Source organism: Lates calcarifer, linkage group LG5, assembly GCF_001640805.2.
Source record: "Lates calcarifer isolate ASB-BC8 linkage group LG5, TLL_Latcal_v3, whole genome shotgun sequence".
Lineage (NCBI taxonomy): Eukaryota > Metazoa > Chordata > Actinopteri > Centropomidae > Lates > Lates calcarifer.
In genome coordinates this window covers 5,031,712-5,058,434 of record NC_066837.1, presented here as the reverse complement: position 1 = coordinate 5,058,434, position 26,723 = coordinate 5,031,712, and the positions used below count along the sequence as shown (strand labels likewise).

The 26,723-nt window shown below is 39.5% G+C and overlaps 2 protein-coding genes across 51 annotated transcripts in view; one reads left to right on the top strand and one right to left on the bottom strand.

Annotated features, from left to right (window-relative positions):
• Positions 1-684: 684 nt before the first annotated feature.
• ears2 (glutamyl-tRNA synthetase 2, mitochondrial) lies at positions 685-6,688 on the bottom strand. The gene is made up of 10 exons (XM_018682508.2): positions 6,272-6,688; positions 5,896-6,051; positions 5,602-5,791; positions 5,322-5,472; positions 4,795-5,116; positions 4,547-4,655; positions 4,054-4,207; positions 3,701-3,831; positions 3,468-3,603; positions 685-989 (listed from the first exon to the last, which is right to left on the bottom strand). The coding sequence occupies exons 1-10, from the start codon at positions 6,447-6,449 to the stop codon at positions 879-881; spliced, it is 1,638 nt and encodes a 545-aa protein (XP_018538024.1). The 5' UTR covers positions 6,450-6,688; the 3' UTR covers positions 685-878.
• Positions 6,689-9,541: 2,853 nt separating this feature from the next.
• The window catches only part of mslnb (mesothelin b), a 41,562-nt gene continuing 24,380 nt past the window's right edge, over positions 9,542-26,723 (top strand). For 22 of the 50 annotated variants that reach the window (XM_051070460.1, XM_051070458.1, XM_051070468.1 and 19 more), the window contains exons 1-18: positions 9,542-9,706; positions 13,273-13,370; positions 14,923-14,941; positions 15,117-15,153; positions 16,459-16,581; positions 16,876-17,075; positions 17,155-17,258; positions 17,807-17,919; positions 18,082-18,300; positions 18,758-18,832; positions 18,956-19,197; positions 19,514-19,595; positions 19,711-19,854; positions 20,132-20,334; positions 20,432-20,547; positions 26,175-26,293; positions 26,405-26,575; positions 26,663-26,694. In XM_051070460.1, the coding sequence (XP_050926417.1) occupies positions 13,319-13,370; positions 14,923-14,941; positions 15,117-15,153; positions 16,459-16,581; positions 16,876-17,075; positions 17,155-17,258; positions 17,807-17,919; positions 18,082-18,300; positions 18,758-18,832; positions 18,956-19,197; positions 19,514-19,595; positions 19,711-19,854; positions 20,132-20,334; positions 20,432-20,547; positions 26,175-26,293; positions 26,405-26,575; positions 26,663-26,694 (2,051 nt within the window). In that variant the 5' untranslated portion in view covers positions 9,542-9,706; positions 13,273-13,318. Of the gene's footprint in view, positions 9,707-13,272; positions 13,371-14,922; positions 14,942-15,116; positions 15,154-16,458; positions 16,582-16,875; positions 17,076-17,154; positions 17,259-17,806; positions 17,920-18,081; positions 18,301-18,757; positions 18,833-18,955; positions 19,198-19,513; positions 19,596-19,710; positions 19,855-20,131; positions 20,335-20,431; positions 20,548-20,886; positions 21,006-21,116; positions 21,288-21,365; positions 21,398-22,642; positions 22,786-22,927; positions 23,142-23,325; positions 23,430-23,583; positions 23,703-23,813; positions 23,985-25,915; positions 26,020-26,174; positions 26,294-26,404; positions 26,576-26,662; positions 26,695-26,723 lie in introns of those variants that run through there. The other 28 variants (XM_051070462.1, XM_051070463.1, XM_051070469.1 and 25 more) reach the window with 15 other exon arrangements.

Sequence of the window (26,723 nt, the reverse complement as noted above, 5' to 3'; positions counted from 1 at the left end):
GAAACTTTGGTTCGTGGATGGACCCTTAATCCTGCCCCACCCAGTTTCTTGAATAAAATCTGTGGTGGAAGAAGTATTCCAAGCCTTTACTTATGTAAAACTAGCCATATAACAATGTAAAAATACTCCATAACAAGTCCTGCATTCAAATTCTTACTCGAGTGCAATCAGCAAATATGTACAAACACAGTAAAACTGGCCCCTTTGTGTTTTTTAATACTAACTCTAACATTTAAGAAACAGACGGTCTAACTATAGCTGTTATTTTTTAACAAGATATTTTATATTATTGATTTAAAAAATTCAACTCAGTAAATCCTAAATGCAATACACTAGTATTTAATATTAAATAATCTGTTGCATGAGGAAAGAGTCAATAGTAATTGAAATAATTTATGACTTAGGATTTTTTTTTTCAAGAGCATCCACTGCTAATTTGTGTAGAGTTTTTGTGGCCCGTTTTTGCATGACAGAGATTTCGATGATTTTTTCGTGTCTGAACTGGAAGTGCTTCCCCTCATGTCTGCACATCTGTAAACTGGAGTTCGTTAAAACTGTTTTTCTGAAGTAAAGCACAGGATCATTTGCATAAAAATACCAAGGTACTTCCCACCCTTGAGTTCATGGAGTCACCTCGTCCTGTAAAGTCTCACAACACTAAATAAAACAAACAGAACATGTGTGTAAAGTCAGTTTTCAACTGTTTTATAAAATATTTGTAATAATTCAAGTATTATTTAACTTATACCAGAGGTGTGCGGGTCATTTTCAGTGAGTCCCAGTCAGCTTTGGCAGAGTCCATGTGAGGTTTAACTTTTAACTCTCAACATACAGGCCACTTCCTCGACAGCAGGTCTGGTCTTCAGGTTCACATCAGTTCAGGAGGTGACAGGATGTCCAGTCTCTGAAAGCAGCAGCAGCTTCTGGAATCGATGGCTGATCTCTGCACGCCCCAGAGACACCATCATCTCGGCTACACTGGGACCTTGCTGCAGGTCAGATGCAAACAGAAGATCATGGGTCAGTGAAATGACACCAATCAAACCAGACAGTAATGCAACAGACAGTAGCAGTAACATCTGTGAGATGCAATCAGCTTCCTCTTTCCATATTCCTGCAGGGCTACTGCAATGACTGAGTCACTGAAGCATTTCTGAGGCTTTAGGCATTACTATCATTTTAAACATGCTATTTTTGAGTTTAGCTTAGTCATCCCAGGGATGGAAATAAAAAAGGGGCACATGCCATATGAACAGTCGGGCAGGAACTTCTCAGTCTTTTTGGATTATTGCAGCAAAAAATATGATCGAACTTGGTGAAGTGGAGGTTTAAAACTAAAATTGCAGAAATGAAAGTTCCAAGTGAGCTGTAAAAACTGATTAGAGGGTGTTATTAGTTCCTCTCAGACTTAAAATGATACAAAAATACTACAGTGCAGGTGGAGTTGTTTGTTTGATTGGTTAATTCAGAGACAGGTCAATCTCGGTCAGTTTCGGTCATGCATGTGGTTTTGGTTTTAACTGTCCCTTTCCTTAAAGTGCGTAAGTATAAAATTCACAGTGAAATATCTTGTTGGGACTATTGTGAATAATTGGTTGCTGATTTTTACAGAGGCTGCTTAAAGAAAAAGCTGTACAAATAACAACTGGGAAAACAGTGAGTGTAGGGTTTCCTGCAGCTGTGATTCTGCAGGCACTGATCATTTCACAAACAGCCACATCTTCACATCTTCCAGATGCAATGACATTTCTCAAGCATGTTAAGCAGTGGGCACAAACATACTCTTGCATGTTTCTGCTGAATATCACAGTCATTCATCCTCATTATGGATGTCTCCAGATTTTGCTTTCAGATCAAGAGAAATTACAATACTTTTATTAAATAAAACCCTCAGGAAAAAAGGGCATTATTCACAAAAAGCAAGATGTTATTAGGATTTGTGAGACTCAGGAGGATTGATCGATACATCAGGCTTCAGGCACTTTCACTTTTTTTTTTTTTCTTTTCAGGCAGGAAGCGTTGAAGGCAAATGGCTCAGTCAGTCACAGCTGGGGATATGTACAGAATGACTCAACACACCAGCAGAGCTGCAGCTGAAGCTCTGGGCTAAAGGAAAGTCTGGTGATTTTATGTATTTGTCATCCCACTAACAAGTACTGTGTGTATCCAAAATCTGATTAAGTTTATTCCTCTGTGCCAGAGAACTCCACTGTTGTTCAAAAATAAACACACCAATGAGCCACACTGTTGCACCGGTTCTTCATTACAAAATATACAGGCACTGTGTTTGTTTAGAAACAGCTCCACAGACTGATGACAGCAGTGACTTTCACAGTCTCTACAGAGTAGTTCCTGTAAGGCAGGGGCCACTGTACATGCTCAGACATGTGACTCTGTTTACACTGCTTCACTAGCTTGTGGTGCTTCATATCACAACTTCTTGACTTTGATCTGAAGTTTCTTCTTTGAGAAATGTATTATGTGTGAGGGACATTCTGATCACTACAAAGCCACAAGAGAGGAAACTGACAGATGTGACTGATTCAGAGGAGGAGGTGCAGCAGAGATGAGCTGACAGGGAGCATCTGAAGGCTGCAACAGATACTAATGTTTCCCCACTGACTGATAGCGAGAGGCACTGACCACCCCAAACAGAACTATGGGAGACTGGTGGAGCAGGTGGTTGGAGAAAGTAAACTGACAGCAGACATTTCTCACAGCCACATACAGAGCACTTTATTTTCTAATGCTAACTTTGCACAAGTTGAAATGGCAAAAGGAAAAGATAGCAACTGATTACACTACAAACTATGTTCCCCAGCACAGTGGCTTCCGCCTCACAGGAACTCCTCTACGACTGTGAAAAGTCTTTGCTGTTATTAGTCTGTGGAGCTGTTGCTAAATAAACACAGTGCCCATATTTTTCATAATGAAGAAACATGTCTTGCAGTGCAACAGTGTCGCTCAATGACATGTTTTTACAGGATTTTTGAACCTGAATCTTTGTAATCAGTCAGCGCTGCAATGTAATCCAACTGTGTGTTCATCTGTGTCAAAGTGCTTAAGGTCACACAGTAACACCAAGTATCTAACTGATTGAGGCAGCAGTAGACCTGTGTTCTGCAAGGTAAAACACCTGATTTTGTCACTGGAGTCTGGTAATGAAATATGGCATTGTTTCTGATTAAACAAAAGGATCTTTCTCTTTAAAAAAAGGTCTCTGTTGTACTCCTATCCATAATGTTGTCAGATGGATATGCACACATTCTTATTAGTAGATTTCATAGTTGTTTAGGTCATGGGATTTATTGACAACTAGTTAAAATCTCGAAAATCACTGGCCTTATCCTTTATGGTTAGTTTGAAGTTTAACACCTCCCACTTCTACTGAATCAATTTCATGCAGGAGACTCTGTAGATTCTATATTACTGTCAGGCATAAAAATAAACATGATGTGTTCAGGTACCTGCAGACCGCTGAGAACCAGACGTAGCAGCTTCATCACATCTCTGTACTTTGTGGCTTTAGCCTGTTTAGCTAAAGTCTTCAGATCTTCACTGAGTTGATCCACTGTCAGCTCCTCACCTCGCTCCTCCATCAGTCTAAATGTACAAAAACAGAAATGTTCGTAATCCTGCTAAAAAACTGTAGCTGTAAAGTGAATGTGAACCACAGTTAAGATTTATTAATACTACATACTTCAGTACTAGTGAGGCGATGTGATGGGCTTCTGCAGTGAATGCTGTCACCTGCTGGCTGGAGAAGGAAGGACGAACCCACAAGTAAGAATAACCAGGACTTACAAGCTCTTTCAGGGAGGATATGTGACCCTGTAGAGAAGGGAAGAGAATAGTTTCAGTATTACAGGTCAGACAGGAGAGCAGCACTGAGAAATTGTTGTTTCCTCCATTGAATCACAAGTAGAAATAGGGAAAGAGTGAAAGAATAAAAAGAGGATTACTTACATAGTATGGATGTTTTGAAACATTGTGTGAACACAGTCAAATGGATTAAATACAATACAAAAAATATAAATAAATATATCCACTCACCTTACGAAGATGCAGCACCCGCCTGATGTAATCCTCATGCAGGACCTCTTCATCCTGGATCTCTGTTGTGTAGGCCTGCTGGATCTGTACCTGCAGATCTTTTATCAGCAGAAGGCACCGCTCGTCATCTTCAATACGCTGCTGCAGGTGGATTCTGTCGCAGTTAGAGACATTATTGACATATGGACTATGACTTAAAATGGAAAAAAAGAAACAATTAAACACATGGCGTTCATAGAGTATATTATACTTTAACCACAAAACCTATATTTACTTTAGCAAGGCATAATACCTGTGAGAGTTGCCATATAGGTCAGTCCAAGTATACTGGTTTAAAATGCCTTAGTAGCAGTGTATGTGGTGAACACTGATTCATAATTACTGAGACTACTAATTATCAACCACATGAACAGAGGGTTAAACAGAGACAGATGAGAGATGGCAGCAAATGTAAAAAGACAGGAATACAGGAAGCAACAGAGTTTTGACTGACCTGTTGAACTCTGGCAGTCTTTCCAGGTCTAACAAAGCAGAGTGCGTTGTGATCTTTGAGGGATTAAACTCAGAGATCAGCTCATCTATCCTCCTCCCCATTCGATTGGCTGTAAGGCAACAACACAACTTTACAAACACATAAAGATTCTTATTATGGCAAAATATTAAGAGCTCATTTCATTTTTTATCTTCACCAGTTCATCATATTGTCCCTTTATTGTCTCTCTAATAACTTCTCCAACTCACTGCTGAATCCAGATCCGCAGTTGGTGGTGATATCCAGCAGAGCCTCGGGCAGGATCCCGTCTCTCTGGAAGCTCTGGATGAATATATCCCCCTGCCTCTTAGACAGTTTGCTGCCGTCTTTGTTCATCAGCAGCGGCAGATGTCCAAAGGTGGGTGGCGTCCATCCGAGAGCTCGGTACATGAGGAGATGTTTGGAGGTGGAGATGAGCCACTCGGACCCCCGCAGAACATGGCTAATCTTCATGTAATGATCGTCTACTATGTTGGCGAGGTGATAGGTGGGAAAGCCATCTGCTTTGATCACCACAGGGTCCCCCTCCACCTAGAGGGGAAGATATTTTAGTTTTTTTTTTTTTCCTCTAGGAAGGAAAACTGTTGTTAGGCCATGGCTGCAATGTCAGATATTGGATTCAAAATAATGAGTAAATTTAATGGTACAACAATACATCAACACACCTCTTAGTTATCTGAGGGGTGACATTTTAAATGCTGCACATTCAAAACTATGAAATGACTAGAAACCCGACCTGGGCCACCTCATGACGATTCCATCCAAAGATCAGATCCTGAAAAGGCTCGACACCTTCTTCCAGACGAAACCTGATCACATGTGCTGTTCCCTGAGCCAGTTTCTCCTGGACCTGGTCTACCCGAAGATGACGACACCTGTTGTCATACCTGCAGAGGACAGGAAACACAGCCTTAATCAGCCAAAAACATTCTGAAGTCTGGTTGTATGTTATCTAAAAGTCTAAGAGAGTACATCACATAAAGAAAACACCATGTTTAATCAGGTTATTCAGTCACCTTGGAGTCTCTCCGCTCCTCAAAGCTGCTTTTTTGAGTAGCTCCAGTCTCTGCGGGCTGCAGAAACAGTAATAGGCTTGACCACTCTCAAGAAGCTGCTGGGCTGTCTGACTGTACAGATCTAATCTCTGCGACTGCAGATATGGACCCGCCGGCCCACCTTGACGAGGACTCTCATCTGGAGGTATACCTGAAAATGGTGACATTAAGTTTATAGACCTTTGCAACATTGTATTTCTATATTCAAACATAAAAATAAAAATCTTAATACACCTTAATCACAGTGTTTCCTACCAGCCCACTCCAGCATGTCCTCTATGGACTCTGCTGCTCCTGGTACCAGTCTGCTCTGGTCAGTGTCCTCCAGTCGCAGGATGAATGCCCCTCCATACTTCTTTGCAAAGATGTAGTTGTAGAGAGCAGTTCGGAGGCCTCCGAGGTGCAAGAAGCCTGCAGCACAAAGCAACATAATGTTAGACCATTACACCATTGAATGAGGATGGTTGTCAAATGCAGGACAGAGAATATATATTAAAAAACACGTTAATGAAACATGAACTGAAGTGCTAGGGTAGGGGCAGCAGACTTAAGGAGGTCGAGACGGAACCACAAGTCCCCTCCTGTGGGTGATGTTTAATTCTAACGCTGTATGTTTTGGTGAGGAGCTTACCTGTCGGACTAGGTGCAAACCGGACCCTCACCTCCCCCTGGACCGTGGAGCAGCGTCTTCTAACGACGGCGTCCGACTGGAGTTTACCCCGCCTGGTTCTGGTGGGACACTGGAGACCTCTCCGGGTCACCACGGTGTTAAGGTAACGCCGCTGACATGACCTCAGCCACAACGACATGAGGACAAAACGTGTTGTTTTACCGAGAAGACACACTTTTAACGGTCACACCGGGGACGTGGACGACAACATGCAACGTCCGAGCTGCCGGAAAATGTCCACGACGGTTACCACCACTGCATTTCAACAGACGACAACAAGACGATAAAACTAAACGATGTAATAATAAAAGTTTCCTCATAGGTGGGAATGTTTGGGTCGAACATCACATCAGCCCATTGAATAATTTTCTTCTTCGTCGAAACAAGACCGGAAGAAGAATTACGCCATCCCAAAGCGCATACTGCCACCCAGCGGCGATTATTATTATTATTTCTTCTAATTTAATAATATTCAACACAAAGACTTTACACACTTAATCGATTATATTCGATTACTTGTTAAAATATTAAATGTGTCTTTAATAAAATGAAAACATATATTGCACCATGTCTCATTTAAAAATGTGAATGCTGAGTCAGTGGCATCTAGTGATGAGGTTACAGATTGCAACCAACTGAATACCTCCATCTCCATGAGTGTGGGAGAAAAATGCTAAAGGCCATTTCTAGAGCCAGTGTTTGGTTTGTCATTCTGAGCTGCTGTAGCAACATGACAGTGCAATAGAGCCCCCTAAAATCTACATACCGGTCCTTTAAAGGAAGAAAACGTTTATCCTCTGGGAAGCAGGGATATACTCAGTAACACTTTAAATAACAATTTAAGTCCCCATATTTATCATTTATAGTCTGCATATAAACACATAATAAATTGTTTATGAATTGAAATATGCAGATGTAAGTATTTATGAGAGGTTTGATAAAAATGTGTCATTGAATTACACTATAGGAATAGTAGGAGTCTGTGTCAAGTCTGGATATCTTGGCCTCTGACACATCAATTTTGACCTGGAGGTGCCGCCTCTGAGTGCACTACTTTTATGGATGTAAATTGCTGTACTACACCTTTAAGCCTAAATACAGTCAATTTTAGAAAGTGGAACAACTTAATCACAAAAATCACTGTATATATAATTTTAAAAAGGTGATTTAAAACGTGAGGCTGGAAGCTGTTGGACCGCAAGTCAGGATACCGCTGGTAATATTTGTGATGAGGCTGATCACTTGTAAGCAGGAAACTTTGAACTTCACAGTGTCAAACTCAACAGTCAAGAAAACAGCTGGACAAACTGACAATAGGTGGCAGGAGACACCACTTCAAGTTGTGTGATATTTCAGATTGGGAAGCAGCTAGAGAAATATGTCACGTGGATGCATAGCAGAGGCAGTCGAGGGAAATGTCAGATGATTCAGAGAACTGCAGAGGCCTCGAGGAAAACAATGCACAAACATGGTTCTTGCCAAGTCACTTGATCACATTTTCAATCCCAAGGGTTATTTTTTCTATAAAGAATAAGAGTTCTGCTGGAAAGTTTTCTAGGAGTGAGCCTCAGTTTCTTTACACAAAGCTCATTAAGACAATATCATACCAGATATCAATCACATGTATTGAAAAAAAGGATTCATAAAGCAGTACTGTATGTAATGTGTACTGAGCAGCATTAATATTATGTAAAGTCATGTTTTCTCCAATATTCCAATATTCACTCTTCCTTTAGCTGTTTTGGTCTCCACCAACTCCTGATTAAAATACATGGCTCTTTAGCTGCTAAACGTTCCACGGCCTGGTGCTGTGCAGGTAGTGTTCAGTGGGATTTTAGAATTTCTACACTGAAAACAGCCACATAAACAACACTGTTTAAAATGATGAGAATGAACCAAAACAAAGTTAAGAGCCACAACTTTTATATTGAGCTTGAAGAAGCTATAATGCTTCATAGAGTTGAGGGAATCTGTATAGTAATACCCGTAGTTAATGGATTAGTTTTAGCTTATTTGCTGATACCCCTCTGATGTCCTGTCTTAAATATGAGGCTACAACCAGCAGCCGGTTAGCTTAGGTTAGCAAAGACTAGAAACAGGAGGAAACAGCTAGCCTGGTTCTGTCCAAAGGTAACAAAATCTGTATAATCAGCCCTGTTAAAGCTCAGTAATAATAACAAGGTGCAGTCTACTGCTATCTCATCTTTAACATGTAGAAAAACTGCTTCATGACTACAAATACTGGCGTATTCACATAAACCGTATTACTGTGTATGTGGTGCATTGGAACAAAAATCAATTTGGAATCAATTGATTTATCATACCCTCTGGAAGAAAGCAGAAGTGTGTCTAGAGTTAGAGATCTACAATTTACACATACAAATACACAAAACAAACATTAAAGGTTAAAAAGTTAAATGCACTGACTGACATTTCTGGCATTTACTTCATAAAGAATTATATTAAATCTCTATATTAAATAAAGTTCTAATAATTTGTAATAAATCAGATAACCTCTGAAACACTGGCAATGAATAATACAGCACCTATGTCTTAGTCCTGTTTATTCTAAGTCAGTCACCTTTTATACTGAATGAGTCATTGCTTGTAATACTGAATTCAGTTTGTTTGAGGCCACAGATTATTAACAAACCAGTTTAACTTGAAGTACATGTGCATGCCATGGTGTGTGTGTCTTTGTGTGTGTGTGCACGCACATACACGTGAATGCCAAAGTCTCTCAAGTTTGAGAACAACTTGTGTTCAGAGTTGTCATGTGATGTTCTCAGTCTACATTTAGTTTTTAACTTATTAAAAGTAACTGACAGACCACCTTAAAATAAATTATAAAATATATTGAGGAATCACCTGGCAGAACTGTTTATAGTTGACCTTTATTTTGGTGTCTACACATGGTTGAGTTGGGTGCAGTGCAAACACAGAAAAAAAAACAAGAGCTTCGATGGCACACTGTATAATGTTGAACGCTACATGATTGGCTGTCTCAGACATTAAGTCCAGCTTACTTATACATCCAAAAACAAATACTAGGAAGGTGTAACCTTCAGAAAATGAATCAGATGTAACTTTATGTCTCTTTTCTGACTGTTATTCACTCGGCCATTCATAGACACAAAGGCTGAGCGTACATGTAGTTCACACACCTAAACACATACTGTACACATAAACGCAGCAGCTGCAGACACAAGAGAAAGCTTCCTCCCACCCCCTTGTGCAGCAGAGAGGAGTCAGCCACCATCACCTGCGCTTCTGTCACAAGAAAACACACCCTTCCATTTACTGGTATACCTGTGTCTCAGGTGTCAGAGGAGAGAGAGTGTTTAACCCAGGCACTTTAGCCTACAGCACCTGAAGGACAGCCATAGACACGATTTGGTAAGAGCTTTGATTTCATGTCATTATGTAATTTTATTTTCACGCCAGTCACTGTGGCCTAAAGGATCACATCACCGGCTTTTCACCGTCTCAGTATTTGTACTTATCATAGACAGATCTAATCTCATTGACTGATATTTATTTGTAGTTAAGAGTAAACATGGAACATTAGGGCCTAGCTAGATTAATAGTGTATACAAGCAGGTTTTACACTGATAAATAAAGTAAAAATCAGTCAGGCGATCACTTAAGGTACCATAATATGCTCCTTCTTGTTGTGTGAGCGTGCACCTCTGCAACAGCACATTGACTGGGGATTTCAGCCATGGGAATAATAAGTTCTGCCTCATTAAACTGTGTGTCAGCCCTGTAAGACTTCCTCTAAGAGGAGGCACTCTCCTTATAGAAATAATATACAATAAAAAAGGAGACTTTCTAAATAACGTTTAGAACGAATAATAAATTCAGCTGAAAGAATCACCAGCTTTTAGGTGCGATAGATAAAATGAGTGGTGGAAAAAGTATTTGGATCCTACCCTTGTGTAACAATGCAAAAAGAGTTAAGTACAAGTCATACATGCAGTCTTACATTTAAAACATTTACAGACATGACAAAATATTAAGTGTAAATATCTGATTCTATTACTTTTGTTTGTAAAACATGAACTGATGATGTATATGCTTAAGAATTAGTATCAAAAGTAATGCAGCATGTTTTCTTTTAGGGTGTGTGTTACTTAATATTTACTTTAAATACCTTTGGGTTAATGCACCATAGTTAGGTTGACTGAATGTTTTGTATGTTGACTGTTTATTTGCAAAGTGACTTAAGGTCAGAAAATCAAAATGTAGTGGAGTACCTGATAGTATCTCAAAACTGTTTAAGTGTAGTACTTGAGTAAATGTACTTTTAGGTTGCCTTTCCACATTAAATTTTAAAAACCACAGTTTTAAGAAGAAAAATAAGTAAAAGAGAAAGTGACCAAAACACTGTAAAGTTGATCATGTTGACATGAACAAAAAGAGTTTAAAACTTTGATTTAAAGGTTTATTCTCTACTGAGGGACTAAGCAACCAACCAGTTTTTAATTCTTTAAACCTTAAACCATTTCAGCCCCTATTGTTTTTTTTAAATATCATCCTACATAACAGGAATAAAAAATAAAAAAAACCACAAACAGGGAAGGCAATATGTTTCTTCTGTGTGTATGTGCACATCTATAGTAACCAAACATTTTCAAATATTTTCACACCACTTCTGTTAAGCTCCAGCTTTGGTGATATCGAATTAGTCACAAAGAGTCTAAACAGTGTTTGTCTTTCACCTGCCAGAGTTATAAATTAAGAATGATCCTGAACAAACACTTAAACTTTAACCACATATTTTAACATAACTACGTATGGTGCAATATATGATAAGGAATTAAGAAGGTGAAAGTCTTGATACACAAAAATATCTTTGCAGTGGTAAAACATTTGTAAGACAAGAACATGACTCCTTATATACTGCAAAGGAACAACTGTCTTCTCATGACTGATTTACTTTCTAATTCACAGCTCCTGTTTTCATCATCTAACAAGAAAAACCTTTAAACAACTTTTAGCCCCATTTAGATCATTAAATTCACTCAACACACTTTCTTTATTGTGCAATTAATTTCTAAAGTTAATAGGTGACAGCTTTTAAATTTAAAGCATCATCAAACTGGAATAATTTCAGTGTTCAATTTATTTTAACAGACTGAGCAGATTATACTTAAGATGAAGTCCTGGTGTGTGTGTGTGTGTGTGTGTGTGTACGTCTTCTCATTGATGTTATTATGTTGACTGTTTTGTGTTGTTTTGATTATTTCATTTTATTATATTATCATTAATATTATGTTTATGTTATGTTATGAAAACAAGATAATGTATGTGAATTGAGCGATTTATTAGCTAACATAATGATTCCTCCTCTCCATAAAGGCTTTCATTTCATTTCAATTTCAGTCTAAGAGATATGGTGCTACAAAGACCATAACCTTAGAAGATACCCACTTAATCTGACAAACTCACGCTGCTGAAGCCTCATATTAACTAGATTTTATCACTTGCATTGGAATAGCTTTAGGAACAGATCTCTGGGGGTGGCTGTGGCTCAGTAGGTAGAGCAGGTCGCCCTCCAATTGGAAGGTCAGTGATTTGTTTCCCAACTCTTCCAGTCCACCTGTTGAAGTATCTTCGGGCAAGATACTGAACCCTTAATTGTCCCTGATGTATCACTGGTGTGTGAATGTGTGTTTATGTATTAGAAAGCACTTTGTATGTGTAGAACAAGCTGTATGAATGTGTGTGTGAATGGGTGAACGTAACCTGTAGTGTGAAGTGCTTTAGGTGGTCAATTTGACTAGATAAGTGCTATGTATAAGTGCAGTCCATTAATCATATCTCTTCATGGCCAGTATGAACAGAAGGAACAATTACAACTCTTTCTGTGTAATAACAATACAGCACAGTATGGTATGTGGGTGCAGAATTAAGATAGATGTGTAAAAAAAATCTTCATGAGATGTTTTTGGTTGGGGTTCTGGTTAGGGTTAGGGTTAGTTGGAAAGACTGTAAGTCCATGCAACATCATTTTAAGTGAGATCAAACAAGTATTTGTCTGTGTGTGCATGAGAAAAAAAGAGCAAAGTAATGATAACAATCAGTGCATTAGTTGTTATCAGTTTAACATGACAGAAGCTGAGAGATGACTGTCATTTGCAACAAAGCGAGAGATGCCTCAAATATCAAACCACACCCTTTGCTTTGGATGTGTGTGTGTGTGTGTGTGTGTGTGTGTGTGTATATGTGTGTGTGTGTGTATATATATATATATATATGTGTGTGTGTGTGTGTGTGTGGTTTTTAACCTGAACTCCCTGTTGTTAAGAATACTGACAGATTGGTAGAAAATCAGGAAAGTAATTTTTGCGGGTGCTGATGTTGAAACTATGTTTGTTCTAGAAACATTTTACTGAATATATTTTTTCAGCCATGGTCATGTCTTTGTTGTCTTTGTGTTCATTGTTTTGAGGTGGATGGTGTAGAGTTTCAGCATTCTTTCCACTGAAACATCTATTATCTCATCACTTTCGTACCGCTATATTAAAGGTCATTGACAGTACCTAACAGCCACACCCTGATTCCTATCTGCTGCTGACCAAACAGGCTCTGAACTTGGATTGACAGAGTGCATTACCGTTCAACAGTGGTGACAGGGAGTGACTAAAAATGTCTTTGAAAAAAGAAAGCTTATGTAATATTAACCTTTGTCATGAGTTTAAAGGAGAATATAATGGCCCTCTTTTACAGCTGTTCATATACAAGGACGACTGGTGATATAATGTTTTTGCCTTTTGCTATATTTTTAAGTTTACCTTCAAGTTAAGAGACAGAGAAGTGTGTGATTTATTTGGAGGAAAGAGGAAAATGCTCTGATTGGTATCAACATCTGTAATTCAGACTGCGGATTCATCTTGTACTTCTTGTTGGCGTGGTCTCTGTGTGACTGTGTCACCTGGTTTCTCTGATTCCCTCCCCAGTGATTTCCACCACAAAGCCCTCTCATCCCATGAGACTGGGCACATCATGAGATCACATTACATATTCCTACTTGTTTACCTCCTGGGGATCTGCTATGGTAAGATCAGATTCTGTCTTTTCTCTAACGTGTAAGTGCCAAGAGTCACAAAGAAAAACTCCAGATACAAAGGATAAGCCTGATGATATTCTATATTTTTCTTAATGTCAACTTGTCTCATTAGAAGTCCAAAGTCCCCAATGAATTGATCTAAGGATTGTCTGCTTGTGTCAGATATTGCCTGCCTGCTGGTTTTTGCTCTGCTCCATAGAGCTCCATTGTTGTACAAAAACCATAAATAACACATAAATGAGCCACATTAGGCAACATTTTCCTTCATTCATGAATCTTTACCACTGTAATTTATTTTCACTCAATCCCACATACACCACCTGGAGGAAACACTCACTAGAGCGCAAAATGTGTATTACTCCACTACTGAAAACAGTCCCCAACAAATGCTGTCTTTGCTGCCTGAGTAACATCTCCTATAATCTACAGTCAGAGGTCAGGATGAGAGGGCTTTTGAGTGCCATGAACACGTCTGACTCAGAACTTGTCACATACAGACACTTGGTCAGGATCCCTTCAACCCCTGTCTGATAAACATCCTATGTTCTATGTTCAAAGTTGCCTGTTGTCTGCGGTTGTCTGGGGCGAAACCACATTCCATTTTCAAAGTCACAGTGAGCTTTTTCTGTGTTAAAGAACACCAAAATCTTTCCATAACCTTAACAAAGTGCTGTGAGTGTGTAAGCCATAATTATAAAAACATTTAGTAATGCTGTAGTTGATGCTAAAAATGATGCTAAACAGGTATCAAGTCTGGAGAGTCTGTGTGTGAGGAGTTGGAAGTGAGAATGTGTAGGTGTAGGAAAGCATTGAGAACAATAGAAAAACAATGTAATAATGGCAGCCTTATGTTAAAAGGACAAAGACAGTGTTGACAGAGCCTATGAAAACACCAAACTCAACAAAGTGTTGAGTGAACTTTCTGATTTCTCTTCCACCTATGTAGCCTGAAATGCATTGGAACATACTGAATATATAATTTTCTTAAATGGTGCATGTGGGATTGTTAAAGCTATGAGCACCTGCATTAATAATGAAGGAACATGTCAACCAGTGCAACAGTATGGTTCACTGATCATTATTTGATCAATGAAGTTCGAGATGGCAATACACAGGCAATAGCTGTTAGAAGGATTCATTCATGGCTGGTTTTAGTCTTTTCACTGGATTTATTGACAATAAAAACTATATATGACATTGCCAACATTATAATTTTACTGCCACTGTGTGTACTTTTCTTAAATTTGCTGATATGTGGTCACATGCAGACAACAGAACTGTCATCAGGATATGATCAGTGCAGATAAAATGTAACTTCATACCAAAGAAACTTGATAATGCATGGTTTTATTGTCAGTTTCTCAGAATTAAAAAGCTTGAGTTTCTTTCTCTGTTTTGATCATTTTGACATTCAAGAGTTCTCAAAAGAGTAATCCAGTACAAATAATTATGTCCTTAAACATGTCCAGATCTATCTTAAGTCTTCTAGTGTCAGATTCTAGCGCCAGCTCTAACAATGAACTTTGTCTTCTTCTAATAGGAGCATCAAATGCACAAAGGTAAGACCATGAGGTTGTACTAGAAAACCAGATACAACCATTTTATTACAAAGCCAATGGCTCATGTTTTCTTTCCCACTAATAAAGATTTCACCGTTGTAAATTAACATCGCAAACACTAACGTCTTTCGTTTTTACACGCTCATCTTGTTGCTTCACCAATGGAATTCCACAGAAATGAAACCTGTACTACAAGAGAAACCTGTGTTCAGGTGAGTGAGGCTGCCACACACTTGCCAAAGAATTGTACAGCACTGTGCAAGAAACCAAAAAGTTTCTGCCACAAAACATTTCAAATTCACATCTGTCTGTTTTTCTGATTGTGTTGATGAATGTGATTAATAACCAATCCCTCCCAGCTACAGACACAAACATCATGTTCTGATTCTATCCATTTTATCTATTGAAGATTATATCTCAGGTTGTTTTCCTAATGATGGTTGTGCTGTACCACATTAATGGTGATTTAATGTGGATTTGGCATGGTTTTGTTATTCACATATAGTTACTTTCAGTGTTACTAAAGCAGCTTCAGGATTCAGAATTGTTGATTTATGCAACTCAGCAGCAACTCCAGGGTGTCTTGTCAGTTGCAAGAGTTTGCTAATGGTTGCATTAGAGTCATTTGGTGTGTGAAAAAAAGGAGAGGACCACAATGGCAGCTACCATAACACCTTTTAAAGTCACACTGACGTCAGTTGCTTTTTTGCAATAACTCAAACGTGAAGTCCCAGAACTGGAAATCACATACCAGCAGAATCAAGATCAGTTTGCACATTGTTCACATTGTTCAAAATCGCATTTGCTAAAGTACAATCAGAATAGAGTTTATCAAAATACTGTATCTGGCAAAAGACAGGGGGTGGACTGCACAACAGACACATCGGACAATACATCTACCTACAGTACAGAATGGAGAAGCCTACCATGTTGAGATTCATTAAGATTATCGAATGTGCTGTTCTAACTTCGTCATCGCCGTCTGTAGTGTTACTACTATGAGTTTTCTCCCTCCACTGTACGATCATTAGGCAATTTTTGTGATAAATGCACCAACATGTCTGAGTGTATGACATGTCATTTTCAAAGCTATAAGAGTATGACAGTTGTCATATTTGGTGTTTACAAGTTTGCATTTGGTACGTGAACTGATAAAGTTATAAAGGCACCAGAAATATTGTGTAGATCTTTTTCACAGAGGATATTAACCTTAACCTGTCATAGCAGGAAAAGCAAAAAAGCACAGATGTAATAAATACCATTACTTGTATCACTGGACTATGTCATTAAGCCTGAAACAGGAAATGTTAATATTTTAACATTATTTCATTAATTAATATTATTAATCACACTTTTTCTAATGTGACAAGTCAAACTTTGGTGCAGATAATGCCAACATTTTTTTTCTCAAAAGAAACTCTCTACTGTCCCTCACAGGTAGGCAGATGTCGGTTTGTTACACAATATCAAATTGTTTCCTTATTGCTCAACTTTTTCCTCTTGTGATTGATTTTAAGGTGCCAGATTCGACCTCCCACTTTCTCCAGTGTGTGGGATTGCCAGCGACAGACACAGGAGGGGACCACATGCGCAGGCTGAAAGGCATGCTGGAGGCGACAATGGATGTGTACACCTTCATGGTACGGGCACAAAGTTACCACAACAGGAATGTGTCAGCAGACACGCAACAGGTAAGAATGTTGCCGCAAATTCCAACCCGACCATGGAGTGTCATATTTTCTAGGCTGTTGCGTATCAGTGGTGCAATGACTTTGAATCTTTTGTTGGTGAAAATTAAATGTCATATGTACTTGTTTTATGAACTTCTCAGGGGAACATGTGCCCACATAAGATTAAAAAGAAAACCAACTGCCTTTCTATCCCATCTACTGTTTTGGTTTTTTTTTTACCACCCTCCATCACCACCATTACAGAGGTCCAGCATGACAGGAGTGCCACTTCTCAACCTACAAGGGGCACTGGATTTGAGGCCTGATGTAGACCCCCTCCAGAATGAAGCCCTGGTCCAGATGTGGCTAGAGGTCAAGATAAAACCGCTGCTGAAATCCATCACCAAACAGTTCCTGTCCTGCCTCAGCACCAAGAACTTCAGCTGTTCCACCTACCAGACTGTGTATGTCTATTTCTGTATCTATCTACAACTGTGTTTCAGTGAACACAGCAAATTTTCATCATCCTGTCTTTTCTTACAGGGTGAGGGAACTAAGCCACCATTTTTCTGAGATGGACCCCATCAGGCAAAAGTGGATCTACACATTCTTTATGTACCCCTTCCTGTCCGAAGACAGAGTCGCTGGTAAAGTGTTTATGCTAATAAGTTTAATTAACTGTAACTTATCTACAAAGTGCAAACCTCCACTTAAGCGCTAATGCTGTTATTTTAATCACAGAAAATTTTACTTTGAATTAAAGTCTCAAGTTGTAGTTTGTAGTAGACCAGCGAACAATAAAGTGTAAAATTACAACTTGAGTAACACAAGATTTACAGAAACAAATATGCAGAATAAAAATGTAAAAATGTAAATCTATAATAATTTAATAAATAAATGTATATTGGTCCAGTATGTAGGTGGGCTGAGCAGTTCTTAAATATATACAAATGGAAATATAATCTGTATCTGTTCTCAGATCTGCATGATTTTTGAGGAATTTAATATTAGAAAGATATTAGCTCTACTTTATTTCTGAAATGTTGATTATGCAAAATTACTTGAGTCTGTCACGCATTAAATCATAGCCATTAATCAACTTCACAGTTGCCTAAACGCAGCAAAATATACTATATTCTCAACCTTTAACTGACAGATTAAGTTTATGTGTGTTATTTGTGTTAACTTTGTACAGGTTGTGTGAGCCCACAGGAGAGCAGTGAGGAGTGGCTGATAAAGAATTTTGGTGCCTTCAGTGCCATGGCCCGAATGAAGGACTTTTCGACACTCAACTTAGTCTTCAGTGGAGTGAGTTAACTTGTGTTTTCGTCAAGATTTACAGGACTTACAACCTCACAGCGACAAAGTGGGGGGAGTTGTAATGCTAGTTGTTCTCCAGAGAACACAGAACTTATCACTGTACTTAATGCAAACGATGCTCTTGGTCTCTCGCTTTTTTCTCCACCGCAGTTGGAAGTTCTTCACCTGTTGTCACCAGCGCAGAAGGCCGAGCTTCTCCTGAGGCCTGAGGTCGCAGGTTTGGACAACGGCACCTTATCCCTCGTCTTCCACAGTTTGTTGACAGGGGGGTCTGGCCCCCCTCCCACCATGAGCCCTCCTGGTGGCCACAACTGGACGACCCCTATATCCATCTATCACCCGCATCCTCCACAGCACCCATTTGGAGAGGTACCAATCAATGTTTTCGTGAACTCATGAAGTCAGAAGACAAGACACAAAAGCATCCAGACAATTTAAACAGATGCTTGCTGGTCCTGTGGCCATAGTGTCTCAAAAAAAACCTCTTAACTACCTTTTTATTCTTAAAATAAAAGAAAACTTGTACCTTGTGCTGCCAAGTTTCTCAAACCTTTTTTGACATTTTTTGGAAATATAACGGTCAAAGTTTGTGACTAGCAGGTGAAGACAGTGGACTAGTTTGCAGCTAGAATGATGGATGGGTGGATCATTGTTAATTAAGATGTAAATAACTGTAAATTAATACAGGATGAAAGGAACATATCCACATTTTGCATTTATAAGGAAACATAAGTGGAAGACCACAGGTTTCAGAGGCGAGAGAGGGAGATGTTTAAATTTCCACCTAAAACAGCAATTTTAGTCACTTTTTGTGTCACACTTACAGGTTGTAAGCGGGTTCATGGCGGCTTTCAGACCCATTCAGAGCTTCGTTCATGACTTTGTGTCCTTCACACAAGAGGTACAAGCGCTCAAACATATTGTACACATACCACATGAACTGACATGCATATGTACTGTATGTAAACCACAGTAAGCCCACCAAGCGGAATGACACCTGATCTGTTCTGCTGTGTTTCTCCAGAGAGACGTGTCACAAATAAGGAGTACCACTCTGACCCAGTTCCTGATGAACTGGACTCTGGCTGAGCTGGCAGACATTTACCGGCCGCAAAACGCATCTGTTGTTCCAGAGACACCTAATTTTGATGTGATGAATGTGGAGGACTGGTACCGCCAGGTCGTGATGCCACTTTTACGGAGGTTCTTGCCAAATGATGACGCCCTGATGCATCAAAACATCACGCTCGCTTTCCACGAAGTGTTGTATGTTAAGCTAACCTATCTGAGTGGCATTTTTCCTGCACTACATTTCTTAACTTAGAGTGTGCCAGTAAAGATAGAAGTAAACAGGAAACAAAAGAAGTAAATGTAAAGCCTTTATAATCTGTAATCTGAGGTGCATTGCAGCATCAGCTATTTTTTTCTGTCCACTGTATGCCAAAAATCAGTGAATGCAGCTTTATGTAAGCACACTAGTGCACTCAATTCAACCCAGGACAGTATAGGCTTTGTTTCTGTGTTGTAAAATGGTGTATTATAATGTCTTTTGAATTCATGTTTGTGTCTTGTTTCTGTGCAGCTATCTGGATCATGGCAAGGACACTGAAACCTCTGTAATCCAGGATGTCTGCAGCATTACCCTTGATAAGAGCCCTTGTGGGGTAAGGCTCCATTTTATTTTATTTTCTAACACTAATCAAAATTGAATGTTTAGATTTTTTTCTTTCTATTTTTGTACACACACATTTCTATATATTATTATTTTTTTGCTACCAGCTGACTGATGCAGTGCAAAATGTGGCCCATGTTTTGCACTGCGCTGCTCGTACCAATCTGACCATGTCAGAGGCAACGATCATGAGACTGATTGAAGAGCTGACACAGCGTCTAAACTCACTGATCATGGAGCTGTCCAAAGCGGTGGGTGTCTATCTATCTATCTATCTATCTATCTATCTATCTATCTATCTAGTGTCTTCTGAGAGGTGCATTCTGCAATTGTTATATATATATATATATATATATATATATATATATAAGATATTAAGACTAATTTTACCTTTAAAACCTCAACCATAAAACTTTATTCTGGTAAGAACTGCATGACCACTTGGAGGTACTGCTTATAAGTAAAAACTGTCTTGCGTTATGTATGCTGAACTAAAACCAGTTTCTCCTTCCCATGTTCCTCCTGTAGAACTTCAGAGAGTTGGCATCTGACTTTAATGAGATCTTCCGTGAGGAAGAGTCTACATCTCTGACAAAGGAACATCTGCAGGATCCGGACTTCATCAAGCTCTGGTTCAAGATCAAACTGATGCCCCTCCTGCCTGACATACCCCCAGCCCTTCTCTCCTGCCTCAGCACCAAGAACTTCTCCTGCCCTGTTTACCAAACCATGTGAGTTCACAGGTTTGATATGATTTTTATCCCTTTTTCCCGCACACATGGTTTGGAGGAGTAACTGTCATTTTGTCTTTGTCTATGCTATGCATAGTGTCGCAGATCTCAGCAAACACATTTTCACGAGTTTCATGGATGCTGATCCAATGTACGGTCAAAACATCTACAAGAACTTCATCTTCTCCTTCCTGCTGCAGAACAACACCTCTGGTAAGCAAACTGATGGCAGTCGTAAAAAGCTGTGCCAACTACATAAAAATCTTCGTAGGACATTCTGGTAAATAATAAAAGGACTCAAGCCTTCACTTACAGCATAAATAATGCAAATATTAATACAATGTGACTGGTCTTCTTCCAAGTAAAAGTGGTGATATGACAGTGAAAATTTTGAAAAGTAGCATGAAATGGAAATTTGTGCTCAAATTTGTGCTTGTACTTAGTTACTGACTTTTACATGCTTTTTAAAATCATGAATAAGACAATAATGCAAAGACAGAAAAGTGTGGTTAACTCAATAAACATACATTAATTTCTGTGCATATGTTTCAGACCCCCAGTGTCTCTCCTCAGCCAATAACAGTGCAGAGTGGCTCAAAAACAACTTTGGCTTCTTCTCGAGATTCGCCACCGTCACAGAGTTCTACATGCTCAACCCACACTTCTCTGGAGTAAGTCTGGAAGACCTGAACATGCTGAAATACTTCATCTAAAACCGACTTCAATGAGGCCTTAGGTATACTGTAAATAACATATCCTCTCCTCTCTTGTGTCCTGTCCAGCTGGAGGTTCTTCACCTCTTGACTCCAAAACAAATAGCAGAGATGCTGTTGCTGCCTCTTCCTACTCCTCCAGAGAAAGATGTTGTTATCAACCAAGTGTTTGACTTCCTGATGGAGTCCCCTGAACAACTTCCAGAGGTCCTACACCATGTGGTTTGGCTTGCCAGAGAGGTAAAAGCTTTGTTTTGATCATTTTTCAATCAAACTTTTAACTGTCCTGCATGTTTAATGAAATATTTAATTTCTCAGATCAATCTACCCTGTGGTGTCTACAAACACATGTGAGTACTTTCATTTTAACCACTGCTGTTTGCAATTCATTCCTGATAATTTTTTTTAAATTTACATTTTATTATTTTTTGAAGTGAAAACCTCTAGCGAGAGTTTGCATTAGCACAAACACTAACTCTGTGTCAGCCACTGCCAGTTACACACTAACAAACAATATAAATAAATATAAGATGCTAAGTACACTTAGCATAATGATGCGCCTGACAGTTGCCAATTTTGGTGCACAGACTCCTCATATGAGTCTGGGTCTGACTGAGTTTCAGACATGTAGAACTGAGTCTCATTCATAGATGCAGAGTATGTTTATGTACTTCCAAATGTGTCTATCAGGGAGTTTTAAATGTTTTTGTTGTTATTTGTGTGTCAGCTTTGAGCGGCTGTACAGTGCCATACCATCTCTGCCTCCGGACTTTGAGCCAGCCACCTGGGCTGGTATAAATGAACTGATCAACATCGCACCTGGACGGTCAGTCTCTCTTTCTCACACACACATGAAAAAACAGGAGGACCATAAACACAGATTTATATAATTAAATCATGAATACAAATTAATCTTTTGACTTGGAGCTGAGATAGGGTCCTATTATGTTTCCATATTTTTTTACTAAATATTTTCTGTTTCTGCCTCTGACATTTTCTGTGTTTCAACAGCTTGTGTGCCAGAGATCACGGTGAGATTTCTTTTATATTTCCAATGAATCTATTTGACATGTTTTGTAGCTCTTTATGAGTTCTATTGATAAACACTTGCACATATTTTTATTTATATTATCTAAATGTATTAAATTTGTCATTCACAGTGCCCAGCAATCCACTTCAATGGTAAGAGCTCTTAGACGTACATCAATGTTAAGCCTCATTTTATTACTCGATACATTATTGTGTTTTCAGAGCTTAAATCACTTATATTTTATTCTTTTGTATCTGTTTCACAGCTGCAAAAATCTGCAGAGGAATCGACAGGTATTTCATTTTTTATGATTTATATCCAGAATGATCTGAATTGTTGTAACAGTCTCTGTACTGATGTGTATTTACTAATTTACATGTATTCACAGCTCTGACCTGGAGTCTTACTTCAACACATCAGGCTCCATGGATGTCCCCTGTAATTTTACCCTGGAGAAATATGCATGTGCACGGGTGAGTCAAAATCAGGAGTGGCTTCTCTGCAACTTGCTGCCTGTTTGGCTAAATTACTAAATGAACACACACTCTGTCACACACACAGCTGGAGAACTTCACAGCCCATCAGCTGGTGTCTCTCCTGAAGTGTGACCTGCCTGGAAACAGCAGCCACTCTGACGTGCTGTGGAAGATGCTGCTCACTAAACTCTCCAATGTCTTGAACCCAGCTCTGGACATCCTGGCTAACATGGTCAGTAGCTTTTTAAATCTCTGATGAACATCCTCAGCTTCTTATTAAAATCCAAAAGTCCATAAAGTTTAAGAAAATGTGAGGCAGGACGTCTCCAGTCAATAGAATCTGTAGTGACTGAATAAACTGACCTTGCCCACAGTCTATGCCCATGGTTGGTCCATCAGCAGTCTGAGGTTTTGGATGTGATTGGTGAGATCAGAGTGTCGATGCTGACTGATGAGCAGCTGATGAACAACAGCAGAGATCAGGAAGTGGTTCTCTGAGCGCCTGAGCCCATTCCTGCCGTTTGCATCAGGAAGGTTTCTGCAGTGTCTGACCCACAGGAACATCAGCTGTCAGACGTACCAGCAGATGTAAGTAACCACCACAGGTTACCACAAGCTAATATGCTAACAGGCTAAACGAGCTAACAAGCAAATGAACCATCCTGGTTTTCCTTTCTGTCTCAGCTTCTTACACCTCTCCTGTCTTGTGGTGTCAAAATATTGTCACACTCTGCATTAACCATACGACCATTTCAACTCTTTCTGAACTCAGTGTCCAGATTTTGAGTCATCTCCAGTCACACATGACACCACCCAGACAGATGTCTGTCTACACACACTTCATCAAGGTTTTCCTGACCAGGAACCACACTGCAGGTAGGTGCTCACATTACCATGAAGACAGGTTGTGTAAGTTAAAAAGTAAAAGTATGAAGCAACATGAGTTAAGTCTGTGATGGTTTAAAGTTAGCAGTATAGTTTCTTAGGCTAATTTCCTAACTATACATTCATTTCTGTGCATATGTTTCAGACCCCCAGTGTCTCTCCTCAGCCAATAACAGTGCAGAGTGGCTCAAAAACAACTTTGGCTTCTTCTCGAGATTCGCCACCGTCACAGAGTTCTACATGCTCAACCCACACTTCTCTGGAGTAAGTCTGGAAGACCTGAACATGCTGAAATACTTCATCTAAAACTGACTTCAGTGAGGCCTTAGGTATACTGTAAATAACGTATCCTCCCCTCTCTTGTGTCCTGTCCAGCTGGAGGTTCTTCACCTCTTGACTCCAAAACAAATAGCAGAGATGCTGTTGCTGCCTCTTCCTACTCCTCCAGAGAAAGATGTTGTTATCAACCAAGTGTTTGACTTCCTGATGGAGTCCCCTGAACAACTTCCAGAGGTCCTACACCATGTGGTTTTGCTCTCCAGAGAGGTAAAAGCTTTGTTTTGATCATTTTTCAACAAAGTTTTAACTGTCCTGCATGTTTAATTATGAAATATTTCATTTCTCAGGTCGAGCCACCCTGTGGTGTCTACAAACAAATGTGAGTAGAATTTGCATTAGCACAACCAGCCACTGCCACTTACATGCTAACAAGCTGACAAACAAATACAAGATGCTAACTACACTGAGCATTCTGATTCGTCTGCCAGACTCCTCATCTGGGTCGGGGTCTGACTGAGTTTCAGACATGGAGGACTGAATATCATTCATAGATACAGAGTATTTTTACGTACTATAAAACATGTGTGACGGGGAGTTTTAAATGTTTGTTGTTGTCATTTGTGTGTCAGCTTTAACCGACTGTACAGTGCCATACCGATCTCTAGCCTCTGGACTTTGAGCCAACCATCTGGGCTGGTATAGATGAACTGATCAACATCGCACCTGACGGTCAGTCTCTTTCTCTCACACATGAAAAAACAGGACGACCATAAACACAGATTTATACAATTAAATCATGAATGCAATTTAATCTTTTGCCTGGAAGCTGAGCTGAGGTCCTCTGTCTGTTTTTAAAATTGGAATTTAATTGCAAGTGTTGTAATAGTTGATCGAATATTTTCTGTTTCCATTTGAACAGCATGTGTGCCAGAGAACATCACGGTGAGATTTCTCTAAACTAGAAAAACATATATTTCCAATAAATCTGTTTTATTTGTATTTTGTAGCTATTGTTTAAATTTTACTGATAAATTCTTTTTTAATTTATATTATTTTAATTTATGAAATCTGTCATTCACAGTGCCCAGAAACCCTCTTCAATGGTAAGAGCTCTTAGACGTGCATCAATGCTAAGTCTCATTTTTATTACTCGTTACATTATTGTGTTTTCAGGGAATAAATCGTTTGAATTTTTTCTTTTGTATCTGTTTCACAGCTGCAGAAATCTGCAGAGGAATCGACAGGTATTTCATTTTTTATGATTTATATCCAGAATGATCTGAATTGTTGTAACAGTCTCTGTACTGATGTGTATTTACTAATTTACATGTATTCACAGCTCTGACCTGGAGTCTTACTTCAACACATCAGGCTCCATGGATGTCCCCTGTAATTTTACCCTGGAGAAATATGCATGTGCACGGGTGAGTCAAAATCAGGAGTGGCTTCTCTGCAACTTGCTGCCTGTTTGGCTAAATTACTAAATGAACACACACTCTGTCACACACACAGCTGGAGAACTTCACAGCCCATCAGCTGGTGTCTCTCCTGAAGTGTGACCTGCCTGGAAACAGCAGCCACTCCAAAGTCCTGTGGAAGATGCTGCTCACTAAACTCTCCAATGTCTTGAACCCAGCTCTGGACATCCTGGCTAACATGGTCAGTAGCTTTTTAAACCTCTGATGAACATCCTCAGCTTCTTATTAAAATCCAAAAGTCCATAAAGTTTAAGAAAATGTGAGGCAGGACGTCTCCAGTCAATAGAATCTGTAGTGACTGAATAAACTGACCTTGCCCACAGTCTATGCCCATGGTTGGTCCATCAGCATCTGAGGTTTTGGATGTGATTGGTGAGATCAGAGTGTCGATGCTGACTGATGAGCAGCTGATGAACAACAGAGAGATCAGGAAGTGGTTCTCTGAGCGCCTGAGCCCATTCCTGCCGTTTGCATCAGGAAGGTTTCTGCAGTGTCTGACCCACAGGAACATCAGCTGTCAGACGTACCAGCAGATGTAAGTAACCACCACAGGTTACCACAAGCTAATATGCTAACAGGCTAAACGAGCTAACAAGCAAATGAACCATCCTGGTTTTCCTTTCTGTCTCAGCTTCTTACATCCTCTCCTGTCTTGTGGTGTCAAAATATCGTCACACTCTGCATTAACCATACGACCATTTCAACTCTTTCTGAACTCAGTGTCCAGATTTTGAGTCATCTCCAGTCACACATGACACCACCCAGACAGATGTCTGTCTACACACACTTCATCAAGGTTTTCCTGACCAGGAACCACACTGCAGGTAGGTGCTCACATTACCATGAAGACAGGTTGTGTAAGTTAAAAAGTAAAAGTATGAAGCAACATGAGTTAAAGTCTGTGATGGTTTAAAGTTAGCAGTATAGTTTCTTAGGCTAATTTCCTAACTATACATTCATTTCTGTGCATATGTTTCAGACCCCCAGTGTCTCTCCTCAGCCAATAACAGTGCAGAGTGGCTCAAAAACAACTTTGGCTTCTTCTCGAGATTCGCCACCGTCACAGAGTTCTACATGCTCAACCCACACTTCTCTGGAGTAAGTCTGGAAGACCTGAACACGCTGAAATACTTCATCTAAAACCGACTTCAGTGAGGCCTTAGGTATACTGTAAATAACGTATCCTCTCCTCTCTTGTGTCCTGTCCAGCTGGAGGTTCTTCACCTCTTGACTCCAAAACAAATAGCAGAGATGCTGTTGCTGCCTCTTCCTACTCCTCCAGAGAAAGATGTTGTTATCAACCAAGTGTTTGACTTCCTGATGGAGTCCCCTGAACAACTTCCAGAGGTCCTACACCATGTGGTTTTGCTCTCCAGAGAGGTAAAAGCTTTGTAATGATCATTTTTCAGCACACTCCTATCCTGTATGTTTAATTATGAAAATATTTATTTATTATCTATTTCTCAGGTCAATCTGCCCTGTGGTGTCTACAAACACATGTAAGTACTTTCAGATCATTTCATAATTA